Here is an 18010-nt window from a genome sequence, read left to right as displayed (position 1 = left end):
CTGTATTTTAATGTGAAAGTTGAGGCATTTGTCTAAAAATCCGTTCGGTGTGCAGGTGTGGTGTTGCCAGACCAGACTTGTATGATTTTATTGACACTCGCCACTTGTCTTTGGGGTGCGTCTTACTTTCCACGTTGTCTTGTAATCCGGACGATAAGCTCAAGAAAGATTTTTACTGGAAGTTTGAGTATATTCACACGTTCAGTTCTGCTTACGAGAAGCGGTTATTCATAGGTTATTGCAAAATACGCGTGGACTTTGACGATCGCCACGGAGAGCGAGCAAAGAAATTCACTCGTGTGGAGCTGCTGGGTGGATTGTCGCATGCTGACCGTGAGAGATGACGCCGGCTTGGGGAAACGTTCATCCAGCAGTGCTGCTGATGACGATGATGATGCAAACATCACATTTAGGTCAACGGAGTGGATGAAGCTGTTCGGCCAACCGAGTGAATTTGATTCATCCGAGTTCTTCATAATTCCACGTCCAGAGTGGAATTATTTCCCCAAGCGGAGTTCGTAAATGAGCGATGAACGACTCGCGGTTGATGATAAGAAAAACAAAATCTTTATTGAGACAACGCGTGTTTCACGGCTATAATCATCGTGGTATTACAAAAAAGACCTGTACAGTGACAAAAAAAGGCCAACTCCACATTCCACTAAAGCAATGTACACCTGCAATAAATAAGTCTTTTTATAAAATAGGAATGCACGTGTATCGCAAAGTATCAGAAATTTCGCAATCCGTTACAAGGTGAGCTACGACCAGAGCCGTGTGTGTGATCTCCGTCGGAAGCCGGCGGTATTGATCTGCAGCGAATGTTTAAAATTCCGCGCACCGCACGGATCCGAGGGAGCAAAGTCCGTAGTGGCTCCCGTGTCGCTCTGCGCGTCGGAAAGATTTTCACGAACTCTCCGATGTGTTCTTTTTTGGGTTGTATCGCGTGTTTTTTTTGCTTTTGGGCATGACGTCCGACGTTTCGTGCTGCGCGCTGAGCACTGCTTCGGAAACCGAAGGGGCTGGAGAAGCTGCCAGCGGTGCGCGAAGTGAAACGTCGGACACTGGTGCCGAACCGCGCGCGGTGCAACTGCGTGTCGGTTCTTTTCGCGGCTTGTGCCGCTCGCTGCTCGGTACGACATCCGACGTTTCGCTTAACGCGCTGGGAGCCTCTTCGAGGAACTGAAGAAGCTCCCAGGCGCGTGGAAATCACGCGCAACAGACAAAATCGCATCGGAGAGCTCTGCGGCACGATCGAAAAAAAAACCTGCAGCGGGGAACTCACCAAAACGTTTCTAATTTTCTCCGCCTCTCTTTTCCTGCTCCTCCGTTCGCCGGAAGCGATCGGTGCCAACGACGATCGAACCAACCCACGAAATGTTGCACGTTTACAGCGGCAGCAAAAACGAAAGCGCGAGCAACGGCCGTGGAGGAGGAGGAAGAGGAGGCGCGCGCTGTGCCAACGCGAGAGGCCTTCTCGTGGAGGTGCCACTCGGTGGTTTGCGTCCACGTCTCCGCTCTCCATGGAAAATCATCGCTCGCGTGGAGAAGCAACGACACCATTGGTGGGGGGGGGGGCAGTTTTCGCGAAAGTGTTTCCAGAGTAAACAAATCTCAATTCCTCCCGGGGGGGGGGGGGGGGGGGGGTAGCGATGTGTTATGGTTAGGCACTACTTTCGGGTTAGGCACTATTTTAAGGTTTGGCACTACTTTGTCGAGGACAAAGTCGGGACCAAACGAATGGTGTGAAAAAGTACAGCGACTGAAAGCAAACTGTTTCACGAGTTAAGGGTGGAAAGTGGTGTTAAATTTAAGGCTGTAGTTGAAAATGCACGGGTATAGATGCATAGGCACAGAGAGAAAGAGAGTAATTACTTTGGAACTAAAAAAACAAGAGGGGCAAAAATATTCGGATGTGAATATTCGCGGGGGGGGGGGGGGGGAGCCGAGGGGTAACGTTCATTTACGTGCTATCAGGAATTGTTATTGGCAACGCATTTGCCACGGGCAGCTGGATCCAGCATTGGCATAGAGTGTTGGGGCTCTGCACGGGCCAATGAAAACAGAATTTAATGCAAAGTGTGTGTTGATGAAGAATTTCCAGCGAGCACTGCCCTCAGTGCTCTCGTAGCAGCGTTTTATTGCTCAGAAGCACTTGGCAATCGGGTGACGGTCCGTTAAAATGGGAAAATGGAAATTCCACGGATGTGCCCGGATCTTTATTGACGTTAAGAGTTATTAAAAAAAAAACGAACCTTAATGTTCATAATGACGGTGCAGAAGGTCGATTGAAAGCGTCTCCCCGGCTCAAGCGTGAACTGGGCAATGCTCATCTCCATTGGTGGCTTTGAGCCAAGTCGTGGAAATTCTACATGTCTATGGCAAGAGCCAGCCTTTCTGTCTGGGACAATCACCATCGACTTCCCACCTAGTGGTACTAATTTTATATACTCCTGGGGGGGAGGGGATGATTAGCTCGGTCAATCCAGGATGTGAACTTGCGACCTTCCGATTGTGCGTCAAACACTATTCACAACACCACCCAGCCATACACAATAACAATAACAAAAAAATCAATACAATAACGATTGTTTAAATATCGGATCTTAACGCCAAATCCAGTGTGCGCACGTGACTGTTGCCAAAGTTCCACAAGCTCCTAAGATGAATGAGCTCTTGAACGTTAAAGTCTGCCTGCGGTTTCCAAAGGCCCTTTTGAGTTTTCCGCGGGGCACTAGCTGCCAAGTCGGCAGCGTAGCCAGCGAAGGGAAGGCTGACGTGGCAACAAATGAGCAGAGGTGTTGGACTCACCCAAGGGGTGGGCAATCTGAGGCTCCGGAGCATCAGGCGTCTCTTGAAGCACTGCTTCGTGACGTTATTCACGTGGCTCTTGACATAAGAGTTTTTTTTTTACCGATTTCTAAATAAATGCCTGTTCTTGTTATTTTGGTTGCCGACCCCTGGGCTAACCGGAGGACGTGCTCCACTATCGCATGTACTCGGCTCGTAGGCAGAAGCCACAGCAGTGTCCAGGGGAAGGCCACTCATTGATATAGAAGATTTGCGTATCGTTGGCGCCAGACTTTTGCCGCAGCGCCCTTCGTCTCTGCACGAACAGCAGGGCCAAATCGTTTGGGCGCCACGATGTGCTTGCATTTCGGCCGCGCCGTCGAGATGTGAATCCTCCGCTTTTTTGTCTTTAAGACAATATCAGCTGGAGGTCACCTGACGGGGAACGGTCCGGTGTTCAGATTGTGACGCCTCACTGCATCAACGTTTAAGGAGCACAGCAGTACTGCAAGCCCTTCACGAGTCACAATTCCCATATTTCACTCCAAAACCACTCTCTCGCTCTCTCTCTCTCCCTCCTTCTCTGGCCGTGTTCCCATGAACTCTCAACGCTGAGCCCGACTGCTTCGCGAACTGCACAAGTTGGCTCAGCCTCGGGACCCACAGTGGCCTTACTGCGAGCTGCGACCTGGGCCGCACGGCCAGCTGTCACCGGGTCGAGTGGCTCACTTTGCGAAAGGGAGCCACTCACTCTGAGGCAAGTGGCTCTCCGGTGCAGTCGCGACGTTACGGTGGGGGCAGGGGGGAGGGGGCGGTGAGGAGCGTGGAAGAGCGATGCGGACCCCGTGTTCGGGTCGGCTGTGAGGCCGAATTTGCGCTTAAACAAAGGCCGACGTTTCGGGGGAATGGCCCATCACGTTAACAGAGAGGCCAGCAGATAAATTGGGGAGAGGGCCTGACTCGAACTCTCTGGCCTCTATGTGCTATGAAAAAGGACCATTTCCCGAAGTATTGCCCATTACATATTTTGACTTTCAAGGCCAAATTGTTATTGGCGAATGGGTAATTTTTTTTTATTCGCAGCTGTGCAACCACTGGCAATGCAATTGCACACAATAATTTGTCGACGCTCGGGGTGTGTTCTTGTTGATTTGAAGCTTTCGTGACTGCAGGAATCTATACTCTCTGGTTCTTTCGGTAAAGTCACGTAGGTAGAAGAAAAAATAATAAAAGAACACGACGTTTCGGTCGCAACACAAGTGTCCGGATGACGGAGTTTTCCCTCGGCAACACAAGCGTCCGGATGACGGAGTTTTCCCTCGGCAACACAAGCGTCCTGATGACGGACGCTTGTGTTGCGACCGAAACGTCGTGTTCTTTCGTGATTTTTTCTATCTACGTGACTTTACCGAAAGAATCAGAGAGTATGTGTTCTTGTTACTGCCGAGGGAAAACTCCCGCCTGTTTTATAACGACCGCGCAAACAAGGCACAGCACCTCCGTCTCCCACGGGACGCTGGCCGCGAGGGCGCGCGAGGCTTTGTGGACAAGGAGTGAAAGCCCTGAAAACGCGACCGGGCAAGTAGCACGGCCTGTAGGTGCTTGTCCGCTTACACCATGAGAGAGCAAAAAGTGCAAAGTGTGAATTTTATTCAAACCGCTTCTGCTGAATATATATAAAAAAAAACTAAACTGCACAGCTGATTGATTATGTTTTTTTCTCGTTTCAAAATTCGGGCACGCTCGCTGCGCTGTGCCCTGCGGTGAACTCCGCACATCTCCAAGCCCCGGCCACGCTCGCTTCAGCTCACAGGCGTTGTCCCTGCATCGCGATACAACCACTTTCGATAACAATCCCTCGATTTGAATTCCCCTACACTCGAGCGCGCAACAACTTTTGGCATGATTTTATAATCCCTCGCAACAAAAACAACAAACGACCAACGTAAAAAAAAATACTGCTGCACGTTTAAAAAAAAATAATAACCGCGGAGGGAAAGATCACAACAGCGTTTTAATTGTTTTCAGTGAGTTTTAGCTTTCATCGAGTCCGCCCGCCCGCTGGGCATCATACGGTCACCTGCAGGATCTGGGGTTGGCCGCACGGCTGCACGTTGGGCCTCAGCGGCTCGCACTCCGCTTGGGCCGCGGCGAGGCCGTTCCCGTCGCCGCTCTCCGCGTCCGCTTTGCCCGCCGGCCTCCGCAGCTTGTCGATCTCCACCTGCTCCAGCTCGGAGTTGTGAGTCCTGCACTTGAGCTTCATCTCCAGCTCCTTGTTGCTGACGGCGCGTGCGGGCGGGGCCGCGTGCGGGTGCCGCACGATGGGGTTCTGGATCTTGGCCGGCGGCTGCCCGCCGGCGACCGGAGCGCCGGCGTTGTTTCGGCGGCCTGCTCCGTCCGGCGCTGCCACCGGCTCCTCGTCGTCTTCGTCGTCGGCGTCCTTCCTCTTCCGCCGCCGCCGCTGTCGCCGCCGCTGCCGCCGACGGAGGCACCAGACGCAGAGCAGCACGGCTGTGGCGAGCAGCACGAGCAGCAGCGAAGCCACGACGGCCAACAACACGTGGTCTGATGCACAAGGGCGCCGCGGGGAGGGAGGGGGTTAACATGTCAGTCCGAACATATCGTTCTGTCTATCCTTTAATTCTAGATTTGAAGCTTTCGTGACTGCAAGGATTCATATTCTTAGGTTTTTTCGGTAAAATCCTTTCGCACGGTCATGCTTCAATTTGTCCGTGCTTCTGTTTTTAAGTTCATTCGTCTGTCCATTAGGCTGTGCATGTGACCTTGAGTGTATAATTCCATCCATCTTGTCCATCCCTTAGTCAACGTGTCTGTCCATCTGTTAGTCTACCCGTGCGTACGTTCACGCTACAGTCTGCACGTGCTTCTGTGTGTGAATCCGTTCATCCATTCGTCGGCATAATTCCATCCATCTATCCATCAGTCTACCTGATCGACTGTTCTTCTGTCTGTAAGTTGACTCAAAGATCTGCCCATAAATTAGTCTACGTGGGTGCTTTGGTACGCGTCTGTGATCCAGCGCTTTGAATGCAACGCTCGGTGGATTGCTCAGGTTTATGTTGCTACTCCCAGTCCAGTGGGGAGCGAGGGGGACATGACCTGACACTACAGCAATTGGCTTCATGTCCCTGTCCTTCAGGATCTCTTAAGTTAATCCCTCGTATGCATTGTGGGCCTTCTACCGAAAACACACGACAATCGGGTTTCCCCTCCACGTTTAGAACCGACATATACGTTTAGAGAATTTGGCTACTATAAATTTGCACGCGATAAGCCACTTCGTTGAGCCGTCATTTGTGGCCAGGTCGCTTTTGAAAAATAGCTAGATAGCTTAGTGAGCCTTACCGGGCAAAATAAAAAAAAATTGTTTCGTCTCAAATAAAACCAAACAGTTATGAATGGAATAGGCCAAACATCCCCAATGCAGGACCTTATAAAATCATTCTTGAGACTTAGTGAGGCTTTCCTGGATAAGTAAATGTCATTACATAAGCATAAGTGACAACGTGAGCATAATTAACATTCCCATGATTGTGATCTGCCTCTCAAACTGTTTGGCCATCTCATACATTTTTTAAGTCACTTCCACTGTAAGAGGACGCAAGGCAAATCAACGTTTTTTTTGTGCCCCCCAGGCATCGTGCCAACGCTCACGGTTTGTCTGCCACTGGGATTATAGCGCTCACGTCCAAGCTGATTGCCCTATGGAGACCTCTACGCGATAGCGCCGGAGGCAGCGATCCACTTCTTCTGTCGTACGGCTGATGATGCAGATGCCGAGACGACGACCACAATTTTACCTTCAGGTAGTCAAGTCCAGATAACCGCATCAGCACCGGCGGAGTGTATCGCCCGTGATGTCTCCTTCGTATTCGTGAATCGGGGCGTTGCGTCGTCATATGTTGTTACGGTCTGTTCTGGATGACCGCTGTTGCACGCTACTGGAGAGTTTTTAATTTGTCATTTGTGCATCAGGTATCTGCGTCTTCCATGGTTTGTGCAGCGGATGCGGGTTAGGGTGCCCCACGAGCTTCGTGGAAGATCAAAACCCAGGGGATTCAGCAATCCACTAAACGTGGCCGATAAGCCAATCCGGGGTTCTCGCTCACTCACGCTGCCACAGTGACAGTCAATTCAGCTGAAATATCTTGATCCTCGGAGCCATTGACTGAAAAAAGGTTTTATCGGTACCGCACAGGGTAGCAAATGCTCACCATGGTTTCCGATTATAATTTTATTGTATCACAAATAGGTTAGATATGTTAGATAGCAAGGTCACCGTGGTAGCTATGTCCATGGAAGATGAAAAAAAATAGGAAGTAACTTATATAATATGGATAGTGTGGATGCTAGTCTTCATGCGTATGGTGTATACTATTAGCATTTGCCACGCAAAGTGGTACCGACAAGTCGCCTTGGCTCAGGGGCTGTCTTGCCAGAGATGGTGGCAGCCTCTGTCAGCTGATGACAGCTTCTCAAAGCTCCAATATCTCAGTGGCCACCAAAGACAAAGATCCCCCATATAGTGTTTAGCTGACTGTTGGGGCAAGCACTGTTAGTGAGCACCTATGAAGGCCGGCATGGCACACGAGGGGGTGGGTGGCCAGCACCACGCCCGGCCACCTTTTTCTCCCTAGTGGCGATGATTACATACCGTACCAGGTAATTTTTTTGTGGCTGAGTCGACCTAGAGGAAGCCCAGGGTTAGTTCAGATAATCGTCACTGATATTGCCCATGAGCGGAAATCGAACTCGGGTCGCCGGGTTCGTGGCGCGGCGCACTAACCACTACGATACCGCTCCCGACCATCACCGCCACCACCGCAGCTCCAATGCTGCCTGCGGGATCGATTTGCCGATGACGTGACGGGGTAGTGAAGGGGGGCGGGGGGGGGGGAGGGAGCGACCCCTGACCTGGCCGTTTGGAGTTGAGCTCCACGTCCGAGACGGCTGCCATGCGCTCCCCACTCCTCCGCCGCGCGGCTTCGGCGAGCAACGTGGCCGCTCCCCACACCGCCGCGTCCCCCTGGGACCCTGCCGAGAGGTCTGTGGACTGGAAGAACGCGACAATTTTTTAAATCGTTTATATTAAGTTCACTTGCGCGCTTACGACCGTGCAAATCTTTGGGTCGTTTTTTAACCCACTTCCCGTGATCCAATCGAGCTGACATTTTGCGCACAGACTCGTTGTGCGTGACAATTAATTTTCGTGAAATTTTTTCCCCAAAATTTTTCACTTTTTAGGAAAAAATAAATTATATTTAATTACCAATTGCTTAATGGTGGCAGACAATCATCTGACCCATAGGTGGCAGCCATCTCAAGCCAGAGGACGAGAGGACTCTAGCCGCCACGCATATAAAGGATTTATAGTGAAAAACTTTGTTTTTACGGGTTAATTTTTTCGATTTAAAGCTTTCGTGACTGCAGGGATTCATCTTCTTGGTTCTTTCCCTTCTACGTGACTTTAACGCGACAATTTGTTTTCATTTATTCATCGCCGTAGTCAGGCACCTTTGTTTTAGAAAGGAACGCTGCTGCCGTGGACTTGCGAACGCAGACGTCATCGGTGGGTGCTCCGGAACATCACTTATCCGAACAGTCTCTCAAAAAACTACGCGGGGAATCTCTGTCTTGTGTATCTATCTCTATCTGTGTGTATCTGTGTGTGTATCTATCTATCTGTATGTGTATGTTTGTATGTATCTGTGTGTGTTATAGAACACACACATTTAGAAACGTGTGTTTAGAGTATTTGGCTGCTATAACTTTAAACATGATAAGCCACTTCGTTGAGCTATCATTTGTGGCCAGGTCACTTTTGAAAAAGAGCTCTGTAGCCCAGTGGACCTTACCTGGCAAAATAAAATAAAACACAGTAAGAGTAGTAGCAGTAGTAGTAGAGTCGCCTATTATAACGCAACTGGTGAAAGCGGAGACATTTCACATCTCGGGAAGCATTCACAGGTGCCCACAGAACTGCCTCTTCATCGAGAGGACGACCCTGGGAAATCCAGGACAGGTGGGGCAAGCCTCTCGGTGAGACCCCGGGGTTTGGGGGGCAGCGTCGGGCGCGTGCGTGCGCGGAGCCCCCCGCCTGGCTTACTATCGCGACGACGACCGCGTCTTCGCGCCCTTCGGGTCGCTCGCAGAGCACGAAGAGCGAGTAGACCCAGGAGAAGTCCCGCACGCCCGGCAGGAGCCTAAGGTCCGCACAGATGTGCTCCACCGTTGTGCCCTGCGAGAGAATCGCGTTCGGTTTTGACGTTGGCGATTTACGGGCACCAGAGGTCGCAAACGGGTTTTGATTCCATACCCGTACCCGTACCCGGCCGCACCAGGGTCGCAAATGGGTACCCGTACCCGGCCGGGTATGGGTACCCGTACGCTACCTGTACCCTACCCGAAATGAGTGACAAACGGATACTCACCAGTGACTCACGGCCTACCCGTACCCGTACCCGGCCGCACCAGGGTCGCAAACAGGTACCCGTACCCGTACCTGGCCGGGTACGGGTAGCCGGGTATCGGGTAGGGTACGGGTATCGGGTACCCGGTTGCGACCTCTGACGGGCAGTACCACGCATTAGGCGAGGTGGTCATCCCGATCGAAAGAAAAGCATTCGAGACGGCGGTTTCGATTTAGACTTTAAACGTCGAAACGTCCGTAGGTGATGACAGATCTCACCAAAGGAGGTGCTTTTCCAGCTGTCGTAATTTCATCTCCGGATGTTTCGAGAGCCAATCACGAGACCTTTAATTCCTGCCAGTCCCCTTAACCCTCGGAAACTGGCGCGTGTCCTGGCAGGAATTAAAACTTTTCAAAATTGGCCGTCCATACGTCCGGAGATGAAATTACTACCCGTTGAGTTGGCGTCTCCTTGGTGAGATCCTCCCTTGCCAATAATCATTTAGGAATGAAATCATCCCAACCATACAGAGAGGGGGGTGTCATTTTGAAGGTGATTATGTGCAGCTTTAGAAACTATTGGGTTTGTGGAATGCAGTTCAAGGTTTGACACGTACAGGTAAAATTAATGAAGTGGCACGAGCGAATCACACTCCATGGCCTCCGAAACCAGCTGCTAAAATCACAATGTAGACATCGATGTATCGCTGCTGCTCGGTTAATAGCCATTAGAGATCAGTACGAAGACGAATGCAACATTTATGAATGCTTTTTTTTTTGCTGGCCGCTCGGCACATGAAATCCTTGGGCCCTGTACTCAGCAACCGTGAAGAACAAAAAATAAAATAACCACGACCACCACCACCAGAATAAAAGCGGCGGCGGCCAATCAAGAAACAGCAGTGGTTCGATCACGCCATTAAACAAAAGAAACATGAAAGTTCCCTTTCGATTTAAAGCTTTCGTGACTGCAGGGATTCATCTTCTTGGTTCTTTCGGTAAAGTCACGTAGAAGGGAAGTAATAAAATAATAAAAATAAAACATAATAAAATAAAATAATTCTCACGACGTTTCACCTGAAGACGGCTGCTTGCGTTGTAGCCGAAACGTCGTGAGAATTATTTTAAATTTATTATGTTTTATTTTTATTATTTTATTACTTCCCTTCTACGTGACTTTACCGAAAGAACCAAGAAGATGAAAGTTCCCGCCGCACGTTACCGCAGGCAGTCGGGTGCGATCCACACGCAGCGTGAGTCGCACGCAACCCGGCCGCTCGGCCACCCCATCCGGCGGCGGGACGGGGCGGCAGTCGGCGGGCGGCGGCGGCAGCGGCGGCCCCACGCACTCGCCGGCCCCCTCTCGGCACGGCCCCACCAGGCAGCCGTGCCGGCGCCGCGCCGGCCGACACGTGTGGGCCGGAGGGCAGCCGGGGTCGGCCACCGCGAAGAGAGAGCACGAGCTCCTGCCGCACCACACCTGGGCGAGGGGCGGGGAGGGGGGTGGGAGGTGTGAGTGTTGAACTTCTTTCGCACCTTACATAGGCAACCGTGCTAATTGGAGGTGCGGGGGGTGCGGTTAGTGGTGGGACCATGGCGGTTTTGATGGTTCAATCTGCCGGGGTCATGTGGTTCATGATGTGGGGTCATGTAGATGATGGTGCGGAGTTACGTGGTTGATTCTTTGTGGTGGTGTGGTGTATTCTGTGCGGTTTTGTTGTTGATCCTGTGGTGGTCGATGCTGTGTGGTTGATTGTGTGGAGTTGTGCGGTTGATTCTATTTTGTGCTGTGGGCGATGCTTTGTGGTTGCGCGGTTGATGCTTTAAAGCCGTGCATTTGAATTGCCCAAAGCTTAGTCTTCCTACGCTTCTAACATTCAGTAAAGTGTTTCCCTCTCTGCGCGATCCTAACGTTTAATTTTCTACCGGTTCACCGAATCCTTTATTAACATCCACCCAACTCTGATTATAATTCACACCAAGTCAAGTGGAAACAGTCCAATGAGCATCAACATCCAAAGAAAGCATATCGAGGAACTGGAATACGCGGTTTAATAAATGTCCCACATCATCGGTCTCGCTGTGAGAGTGAGCCGGTGAGCGAGCGGGGCACGTCACCCGATCCAATGTTAACATTAACTTCTGACCCAAACAAAACACCATCGCGTATTTTTATTTTTCTCATCTGAATAAGCAGACTTTGCACTCTCGATCACTGTGGGTCTTCAGACACCATCAAGGCAAAGGGGCGCGTGGCTGTGGGATAGGTGATGGTTAAGGCGCAGCCCTGAAATTACTCACTCACCCCACTGATGGCAGAAGGGCCTCCACTAAATTGCCCTAAAGAGAGCGCCCCTAGGCGGTCAATATTTGGCCTACTCTTCCATTCTGGTTCAGACGTCCGTGTCTATCTGAGCCGATCACCAAGAAAATCTGAATCAGAATATATATTTATCTGGCACATCACATCCAGGATACCACTCACTGTGACTGGTGGATACAAGTCACTTGCCACAGATGGTGACGGCTTGGAGAGGCCTTCATCCCACAGTGGATTGGTCATGGCTCATGATAATGATGATGGTGATGTATAAATGGATGATGATGATGTTGGGCGAGGAGCGTTCGAACCTTGGTGCAGTTGCCCCAACCGTCGACGCACTGGCAGGTGTTGCACCCATCGGACCACGTGGAGCCATGCGCGCGGAACTCCCCGTGAGGCCAGCATGGCCTGGGCAACTCCATGGCTGCGTGAATTTATAATAATAACAATTATTATTGATGAACAAAACAACTCGCTACGTTCATCAGAAACACGGACTTTGAATGGATTTATTTACAAGTGGATTTTAGAACCCAATCACCCGGAATGCGCCTGCCGTTTGTTGCCGGCCGTTTGGCGCTGCAGGCCTGCGGGTCGGCATGTCCAATTTCCCCACCGTTCGCAGCCTGGCGCCTGGGCCCCCATCCGGCGCGTGGGCACCGGTGCAGTTGCACCGCCTGTGCACTCCACAGGCTACAGGGGCACCCTTCGTCCCTGTGCATGTGTGCACGCGCCTGGCTGAGTACGGCGCACATGCGCGCGCGTGGATTTGTTCGTGTGTTTTTTTTTCTGTTAGGTTGTTCGCTCGCCGGGCGTTAGGGTCGGGGGGGGGGTCGGATGATCTCACTCACCGGGTCGGTGGCAGCTGGAGTCGGGCTGTCCCGGAGGACACACGCACCTGTAGCCATTAATCTCATCGACGCAGGAGGCCCCGCGCGGGCACGGGGACGACTGACACTCGTTCACGTCTGCACTCGGGGGCACAGCGGCAAACGCGGCAGACGGGGAGTGTGTTGTCGCGTGTATTCAATGTGTCACCGTGTGTATAAATGTATCGCGGAGTGACCGTGCGCTTGAGTGTGTTATCATTGGCGTGCTACACTGCACAACAATGGTAGCATTTACACGGCATTCCGCCCCCCCAGAAAAGACTCGGACAGTCTTTGCCGGATAAATAAAGGGCATTGCTATTGATTACAAACAGCACGCGATCTGTAATGTTGAGGCGCCCTTTTCGCATAAGTGCCACGCTAAAAACCTCGGCTCTTTCGAGCTATTTCAGACCGCAGGAAAGAGCATTCATTCGTTCATTATAACGGCAACAGCTGACCGTTATAATGGGAACAAAAATAACGCGGACGTTTTTGTAACAAGTCACTCGAGGGGTCGTTGATAGATTGGAGTATTCCTCTCGTGCTCAGATTTTGCTGGACGCAAGTGAACCTTTTTGCGTGCTGGAAAGAGCGCTGTTTATTTTCCTAGTTTACATGTTGGGATGGGGGAGAGGGTTCCCATTGGATGGAAGTGTTACACAAGTAGGAGCAGCAGCTGGGTGGTCTGGGGTTTGGTATAGCCCTGTGAGCCATTCGGCTCTTGAATCGGGTGCAACCGCAACAAACAAAAAACAAAAAAATGAACAAGAAAAACATCTTAAAGTGATTATGAGCAAACAGAAAAATCCAGGAAAAAACTGCAAAGTCTTCCAGAAAAAAAGCACCGTACACCAACGCTGTGCAAAAATCCCAGTGGGATGCAAGTCAAACAACAACAACAAGGCAACTTGAGCAGTCGAGCGGTGGTGCACTGCCTCTGAGCTTCCCGCTCCTCTTGTCCTCTCCGACAAAGAGTTGCAGTCGGATCTGCAGGAGAGCCGCAACGGGTCCCACGGAGTCGCGTGGCTACCGAGTGTGCGCAGGCCACACAAACTAAACGTTTTAAAACTTTAATAAAAAAGTAAAAACAAATAAATCACAAAAAAAAAATTAAAATGAATAACAAGTAAAAACAATAAAATCAAAATTTTATTAATTTTTATTAATTTTAATTTCATTTTTTACCTACGTGACTTTACCGAAAGAACTAAGAGTATGAATCCTTGCAGTCACGAAAGCTTCAAATCTAGAATTTTTTAAACTTTTTTATTTTTTTATTTTACCGGGTAAAGGCCCGCTGAGCTACGTAGCTCTTTAACCAGAAGCGACCTGGCCACAAATGATAGCTCAACAAAGCTGCTGATCGCATGCAAATATATTGCAGCCAAATATTCTAAACGCATGTTGATTCTAAATGCGGAGGGAAAAACCAGAGGACCCGGATAAAGATCCACACGACCACAGGGGGAGAGAGAGAGAGAGATACATGCAAACTCCACATATACAGCAGGCGTCAGGGTCAGGATCGAATCCACGACCTCCTGTAAACCAGGCGAGGTAGTCAACATCTCCTAGCCACCGTGATGATGATGAGAAAGCGAGAGACACACAAACTCCACATATACAGCAGGCGTCAGGATCGAATCCACGACCTCCTGTATACCAGGCGAGGTAGTCAACATCTCCTAGCCACCGTGATGATGATGAGAGCGAGAGCCACACAAACTCCAAATATACAGCAGGCGTCAGGGTCAGGATCGAATCCACGACCTCCTGTATATCACGCGAGGTAGTTAACATCTCCTAGCCACCGTGATGATGAGAGCGAGAGACACACAAACTCCAAATATACAGCAGGCATCAGGGTCAGGATCGAATCCACGACCTCCTGTATACCAGGCGAGGTAGTCAACATCTCCTAGCCACCGTGATGATGATGAGAGCGAGAGACACACAAACTCCAAATATACAGCAGGCGTCAGGGTCAGGATCGAATCCACGACCTCCTGTATACCAGGCGAGGTAGTTAACATCTCCTAGCCACCGTGATGATGATGAGAGCGAGAGACACACAAACTCCAAATATACAGCAGGCGTCAGGGTCAGGATCGAATCCACGACCTCCTGTATACCAGGCGAGGTAGTTAACATCTCCTAGCCACCGTGATGATGATGGGAGCGAGAGACACTCAAACTCCAAATATACAGCAGGCGTCAGGGTCAGGATCGAATCCACGACCTCCTGTATACCAGGCGAGGTAGTTAACATCTCCTAGCCACCGTGATGATGATGAGAGCGAGAGACACGCAAACTCCAAACATACAGCAGGCGTCAGGGTCAGGATCGAATCCACGACCTCCTGTATACCAGGCGAGGTAGTCAACATCTCCTAGCCACCGTGATGATGATGAGAGCGAGAGACACACAAACTCCAAATATACAGCAGGCGTCAGGGTCAGGATCGAATCCACGACCTCCTGTATACCAGGCGAGGTAGTCAACATCTCCTAGCCACCGTGATGATGATGAGAGCGAGAGACACACAAACTCCAAATATACAGCAGGCGTCAGGGTCAGGATCGAATCCACGACCTCCTGTATACCAGGCGAGGTAGTTAACATCTCCTAGCCACCGTGATGATGATGAGAGCGAGAGACACACAAACTCAAAATATACAGCAGGCGTCAGGGTCGGGATCGAATCCACGACCTCCTGTATATCAGGCGAGGTAGTCAACATCTCCTAGCCACCGTGATGATGATGAGAGCGAGAGACACACAAACTCTAAATATACAGCAGGCGTCAGGGTCAGGATCGAATCCACGACCTCCTGTATACCAGGCGAGGTAGTTAACATCTCCTAGCCACCGTGATGATGATGAGAGCGAGAGACACACAAACTCCAAATATACAGCAGGCGTCAGGGTCAGGATCGAATCCACGACCTCCTGTATACCAGGCGAGGTAGTTAACATCTCCTAGCCACCGTGATGATGATGGGAGCGAGAGACACTCAAACTCCAAATATACAGCAGGCGTCAGGGTCAGGATCGAATCCACGACCTCCTGTATACCAGGCGAGGTAGTTAACATCTCCTAGCCACCGTGATGATGATGAGAGCGAGATACACGCAAACTCCAAACATACAGCAGGCGTCAGGGTCAGGATCGAATCCACGACCTCCTGTATACCAGGCGAGGTAGTCAACATCTCCTAGCCACCGTGATGATGATGAGAGCGAGAGACACACAAACTCCAAATATACAGCAGGCGTCAGGGTCAGGATCGAACCCACGACCTCCTGTATACCAGGCGAGGTAGTCAACATCTCCTAGCCACCGTGATGATGATGAGAGCGAGAGACACACAAACTCCAAATATACAGCAGGCGTCAGGGTCAGGATCGAATCCACGACCTCCTGTATACCAGGCGAGGTAGTCAACATCTAGCCACCGTGATGATGATGAGAGCGAGAGACACACAAACTCCAAATATACAGCAGGCGTCAGGGTCAGGATCGAATTCACGACCTCCTGTATACCAGGCGAGGTAGTTAACATCTCCTAGCCACCGTCGCACCCAACTGCATTGGGGCCCCCAGGGGCGGCCGGGGCCTAGAAGCCAGCAAAGACGGGGGGTGGAATTGGACGGGGGGGGGGGGGGCGTGCAGCGATTCCATTCTATTCCTTGCCTCAGGGCCAATGCCAACCGCACTACGCTACTTTGGTCCCACAATGCTACTCACGACACAGTGTGGAGCGGCGGCCAGGCAAACTTTCGAGCCGAATATTTCGACAACTTGCTTTGGTAACTCAAAGAAGCAGCTGCAAAACATTTGTCTGGAGAGCCCCCTTTGGCCAACGGGCCCAATGCTTAATGTCGGCCAGGCCTGTCTGGGTTAGCGACATCGATTGTATTTCTACACGCGGTTGAGGATACCTCTAGCTATGGTAGTGGCTGCTAATAGCCACGTGTCACCTACTCTATTATGCCGTTTTACATAGTTGTCAGAAAATATCCTGAGTGGATCTACGTGTTTTTTTATTTTATTTTAAGGGAACAAACCAGAATTGTGTGCGTTCATTTACGATTACAGTATATGTTACCCACAATCCACCAAGATTATAATATCGTAAAAACTAAAAAAGCTGGCACACTGTTAAGTTTCTCTGTATTGAGTTTTGTATTTTTGTATTGCACGTGGAGAGGTGTGGCGTTTTTTTAATGATCGGAGGTGCCTCTGGCAAGAGCACAGCGAGCCAACTCGGGCTGTACAATTCCCGTAACCTGACGAGAAACCCGAAGCGAAACAGGACCTGAGACTGACCCCTTGGCAGTCGGGCCCGGAGTTCCACAGTAAATTTGGCTGCACTGCAGCAGGGGGTGCTAAATCCTGGTGATGATTGATGCCGAGGTAGGCTTCGCGGAGCCTAAACGTTGCTGCTGCTGCTGCTGTTGCCGCCGCTGTTGGGAATTAACTTCTCGTATAGTTTCTTGGCACAACAAAAAAACAACCGGGCAAACTGGTGTAGGGAAACGCAGTGGGAACGATGCACTTTTGGCAGGACTGCAATGGAGCAGTGAAGTTCAACCCAGGTCAAGGGTGACAGTAAGATGGGATGGTCACCGCGAATGGTGCCGGCCACAACACAGAGTCGAATTCAACCGCCCCTTCTCATGAACGAGGAGGGCCCAATGGCGAAGTGGCTGTGAATTTGACACAATTACAATATGGACAAATCTTCTTGGTTCTTTCCGTAAAGTCACGTAGAAGGGAAGTAATAAAATAATAAAATTAAACATAATAAAATAATTCTCACGACGTTTCGGCCACAACGCAAGCAGCCGTCCTTCTACGTGACTTTACCGAAAGAACCAAGAAGATGAATCCCTGCAGTCACGAAAGCTTTAAATCGACAAATGGACAAATCTCTCAACCGTCGCTCAATTTTAGGCGATCTTACTCAAACTTATGAACGTCGTAAAATAATCTGACAGTTTGACAATATAAATATATGTAATATGACAGTTTAACAGCATCAACCAGAACTAATATGAGCATCAATGAGAAATGTATACGCTTCTAGAATAAAATCCATAACTTCGATCAGGGTTTTGTTAATGTACATATGTTGAGTGTCCATTGCCAAGGTCCAGCCCGTCTGAGATCATCCCTCTCCCTGCGAGCCCAGGACACGCTGGCGGGACTGTGTCTCTCGGCTTGCCTGGGAATGCCTGGGAGAGCTAGAGTCTATGTATAGTAGTGTAGCGTATAGTAGTGTAGCATATAGTAGTGTAGCGTATAGTAGTGTAGCGTATAGCAGTGTAGCGTATAGTAGTGTAGCGTGTAGTAGTGTAGCGTGTAGTAGTAGTGTAGCGTATAGCAGTGTAGCGTATAGCAGTGTAGCGTATAGCAGTGTAGCATATAGCAGTGTAGCGTACAGCAGTGTAGCGTATAGTAGTGTAGTGGATAGTGTCGTAGTGTATACTAATGACCAGGTCATCAGGACGATCGCTTGTGTTGCGGTCGAAACGTCGTAGTTTTTTTGTTATTTTCTTCGAATCCATCTACGTGACTTTACCGAATCGTC

At 50.3% G+C, this 18010-nt stretch overlaps 1 protein-coding gene across 1 annotated transcript in view; it reads right to left on the bottom strand.

Moving 5' to 3' along the window:
- Positions 1 to 544: 544 nt before the first annotated feature.
- The window catches only part of LOC133352653 (protein jagged-1a-like), a 93760-nt gene continuing 76294 nt past the window's right edge, over positions 545 to 18010 (bottom strand). Inside the window, exons 17-22 of the mRNA XM_061568424.1 lie at positions 12395 to 12511; positions 11852 to 11967; positions 10443 to 10700; positions 8918 to 9049; positions 7726 to 7864; positions 545 to 5355 (exon numbers count right to left, since the gene is read on the bottom strand). Of these exons, the coding sequence (XP_061424408.1) occupies positions 4859 to 5355; positions 7726 to 7864; positions 8918 to 9049; positions 10443 to 10700; positions 11852 to 11967; positions 12395 to 12511 (1259 nt within the window). The 3' untranslated portion in view covers positions 545 to 4858. The remainder of the gene's footprint in view (positions 5356 to 7725; positions 7865 to 8917; positions 9050 to 10442; positions 10701 to 11851; positions 11968 to 12394; positions 12512 to 18010) is intronic.

This window comes from Lethenteron reissneri, chromosome 41 (genome assembly GCF_015708825.2).
Source record: "Lethenteron reissneri isolate LAM-NWPU_2019-01 chromosome 41, ASM1570882v1, whole genome shotgun sequence".
Lineage (NCBI taxonomy): Eukaryota > Metazoa > Chordata > Hyperoartia > Petromyzontiformes > Petromyzontidae > Lethenteron > Lethenteron reissneri.
Note: the sequence above shows the minus strand (reverse complement) of the source record. Positions and strands in the feature narration are given on the sequence as shown.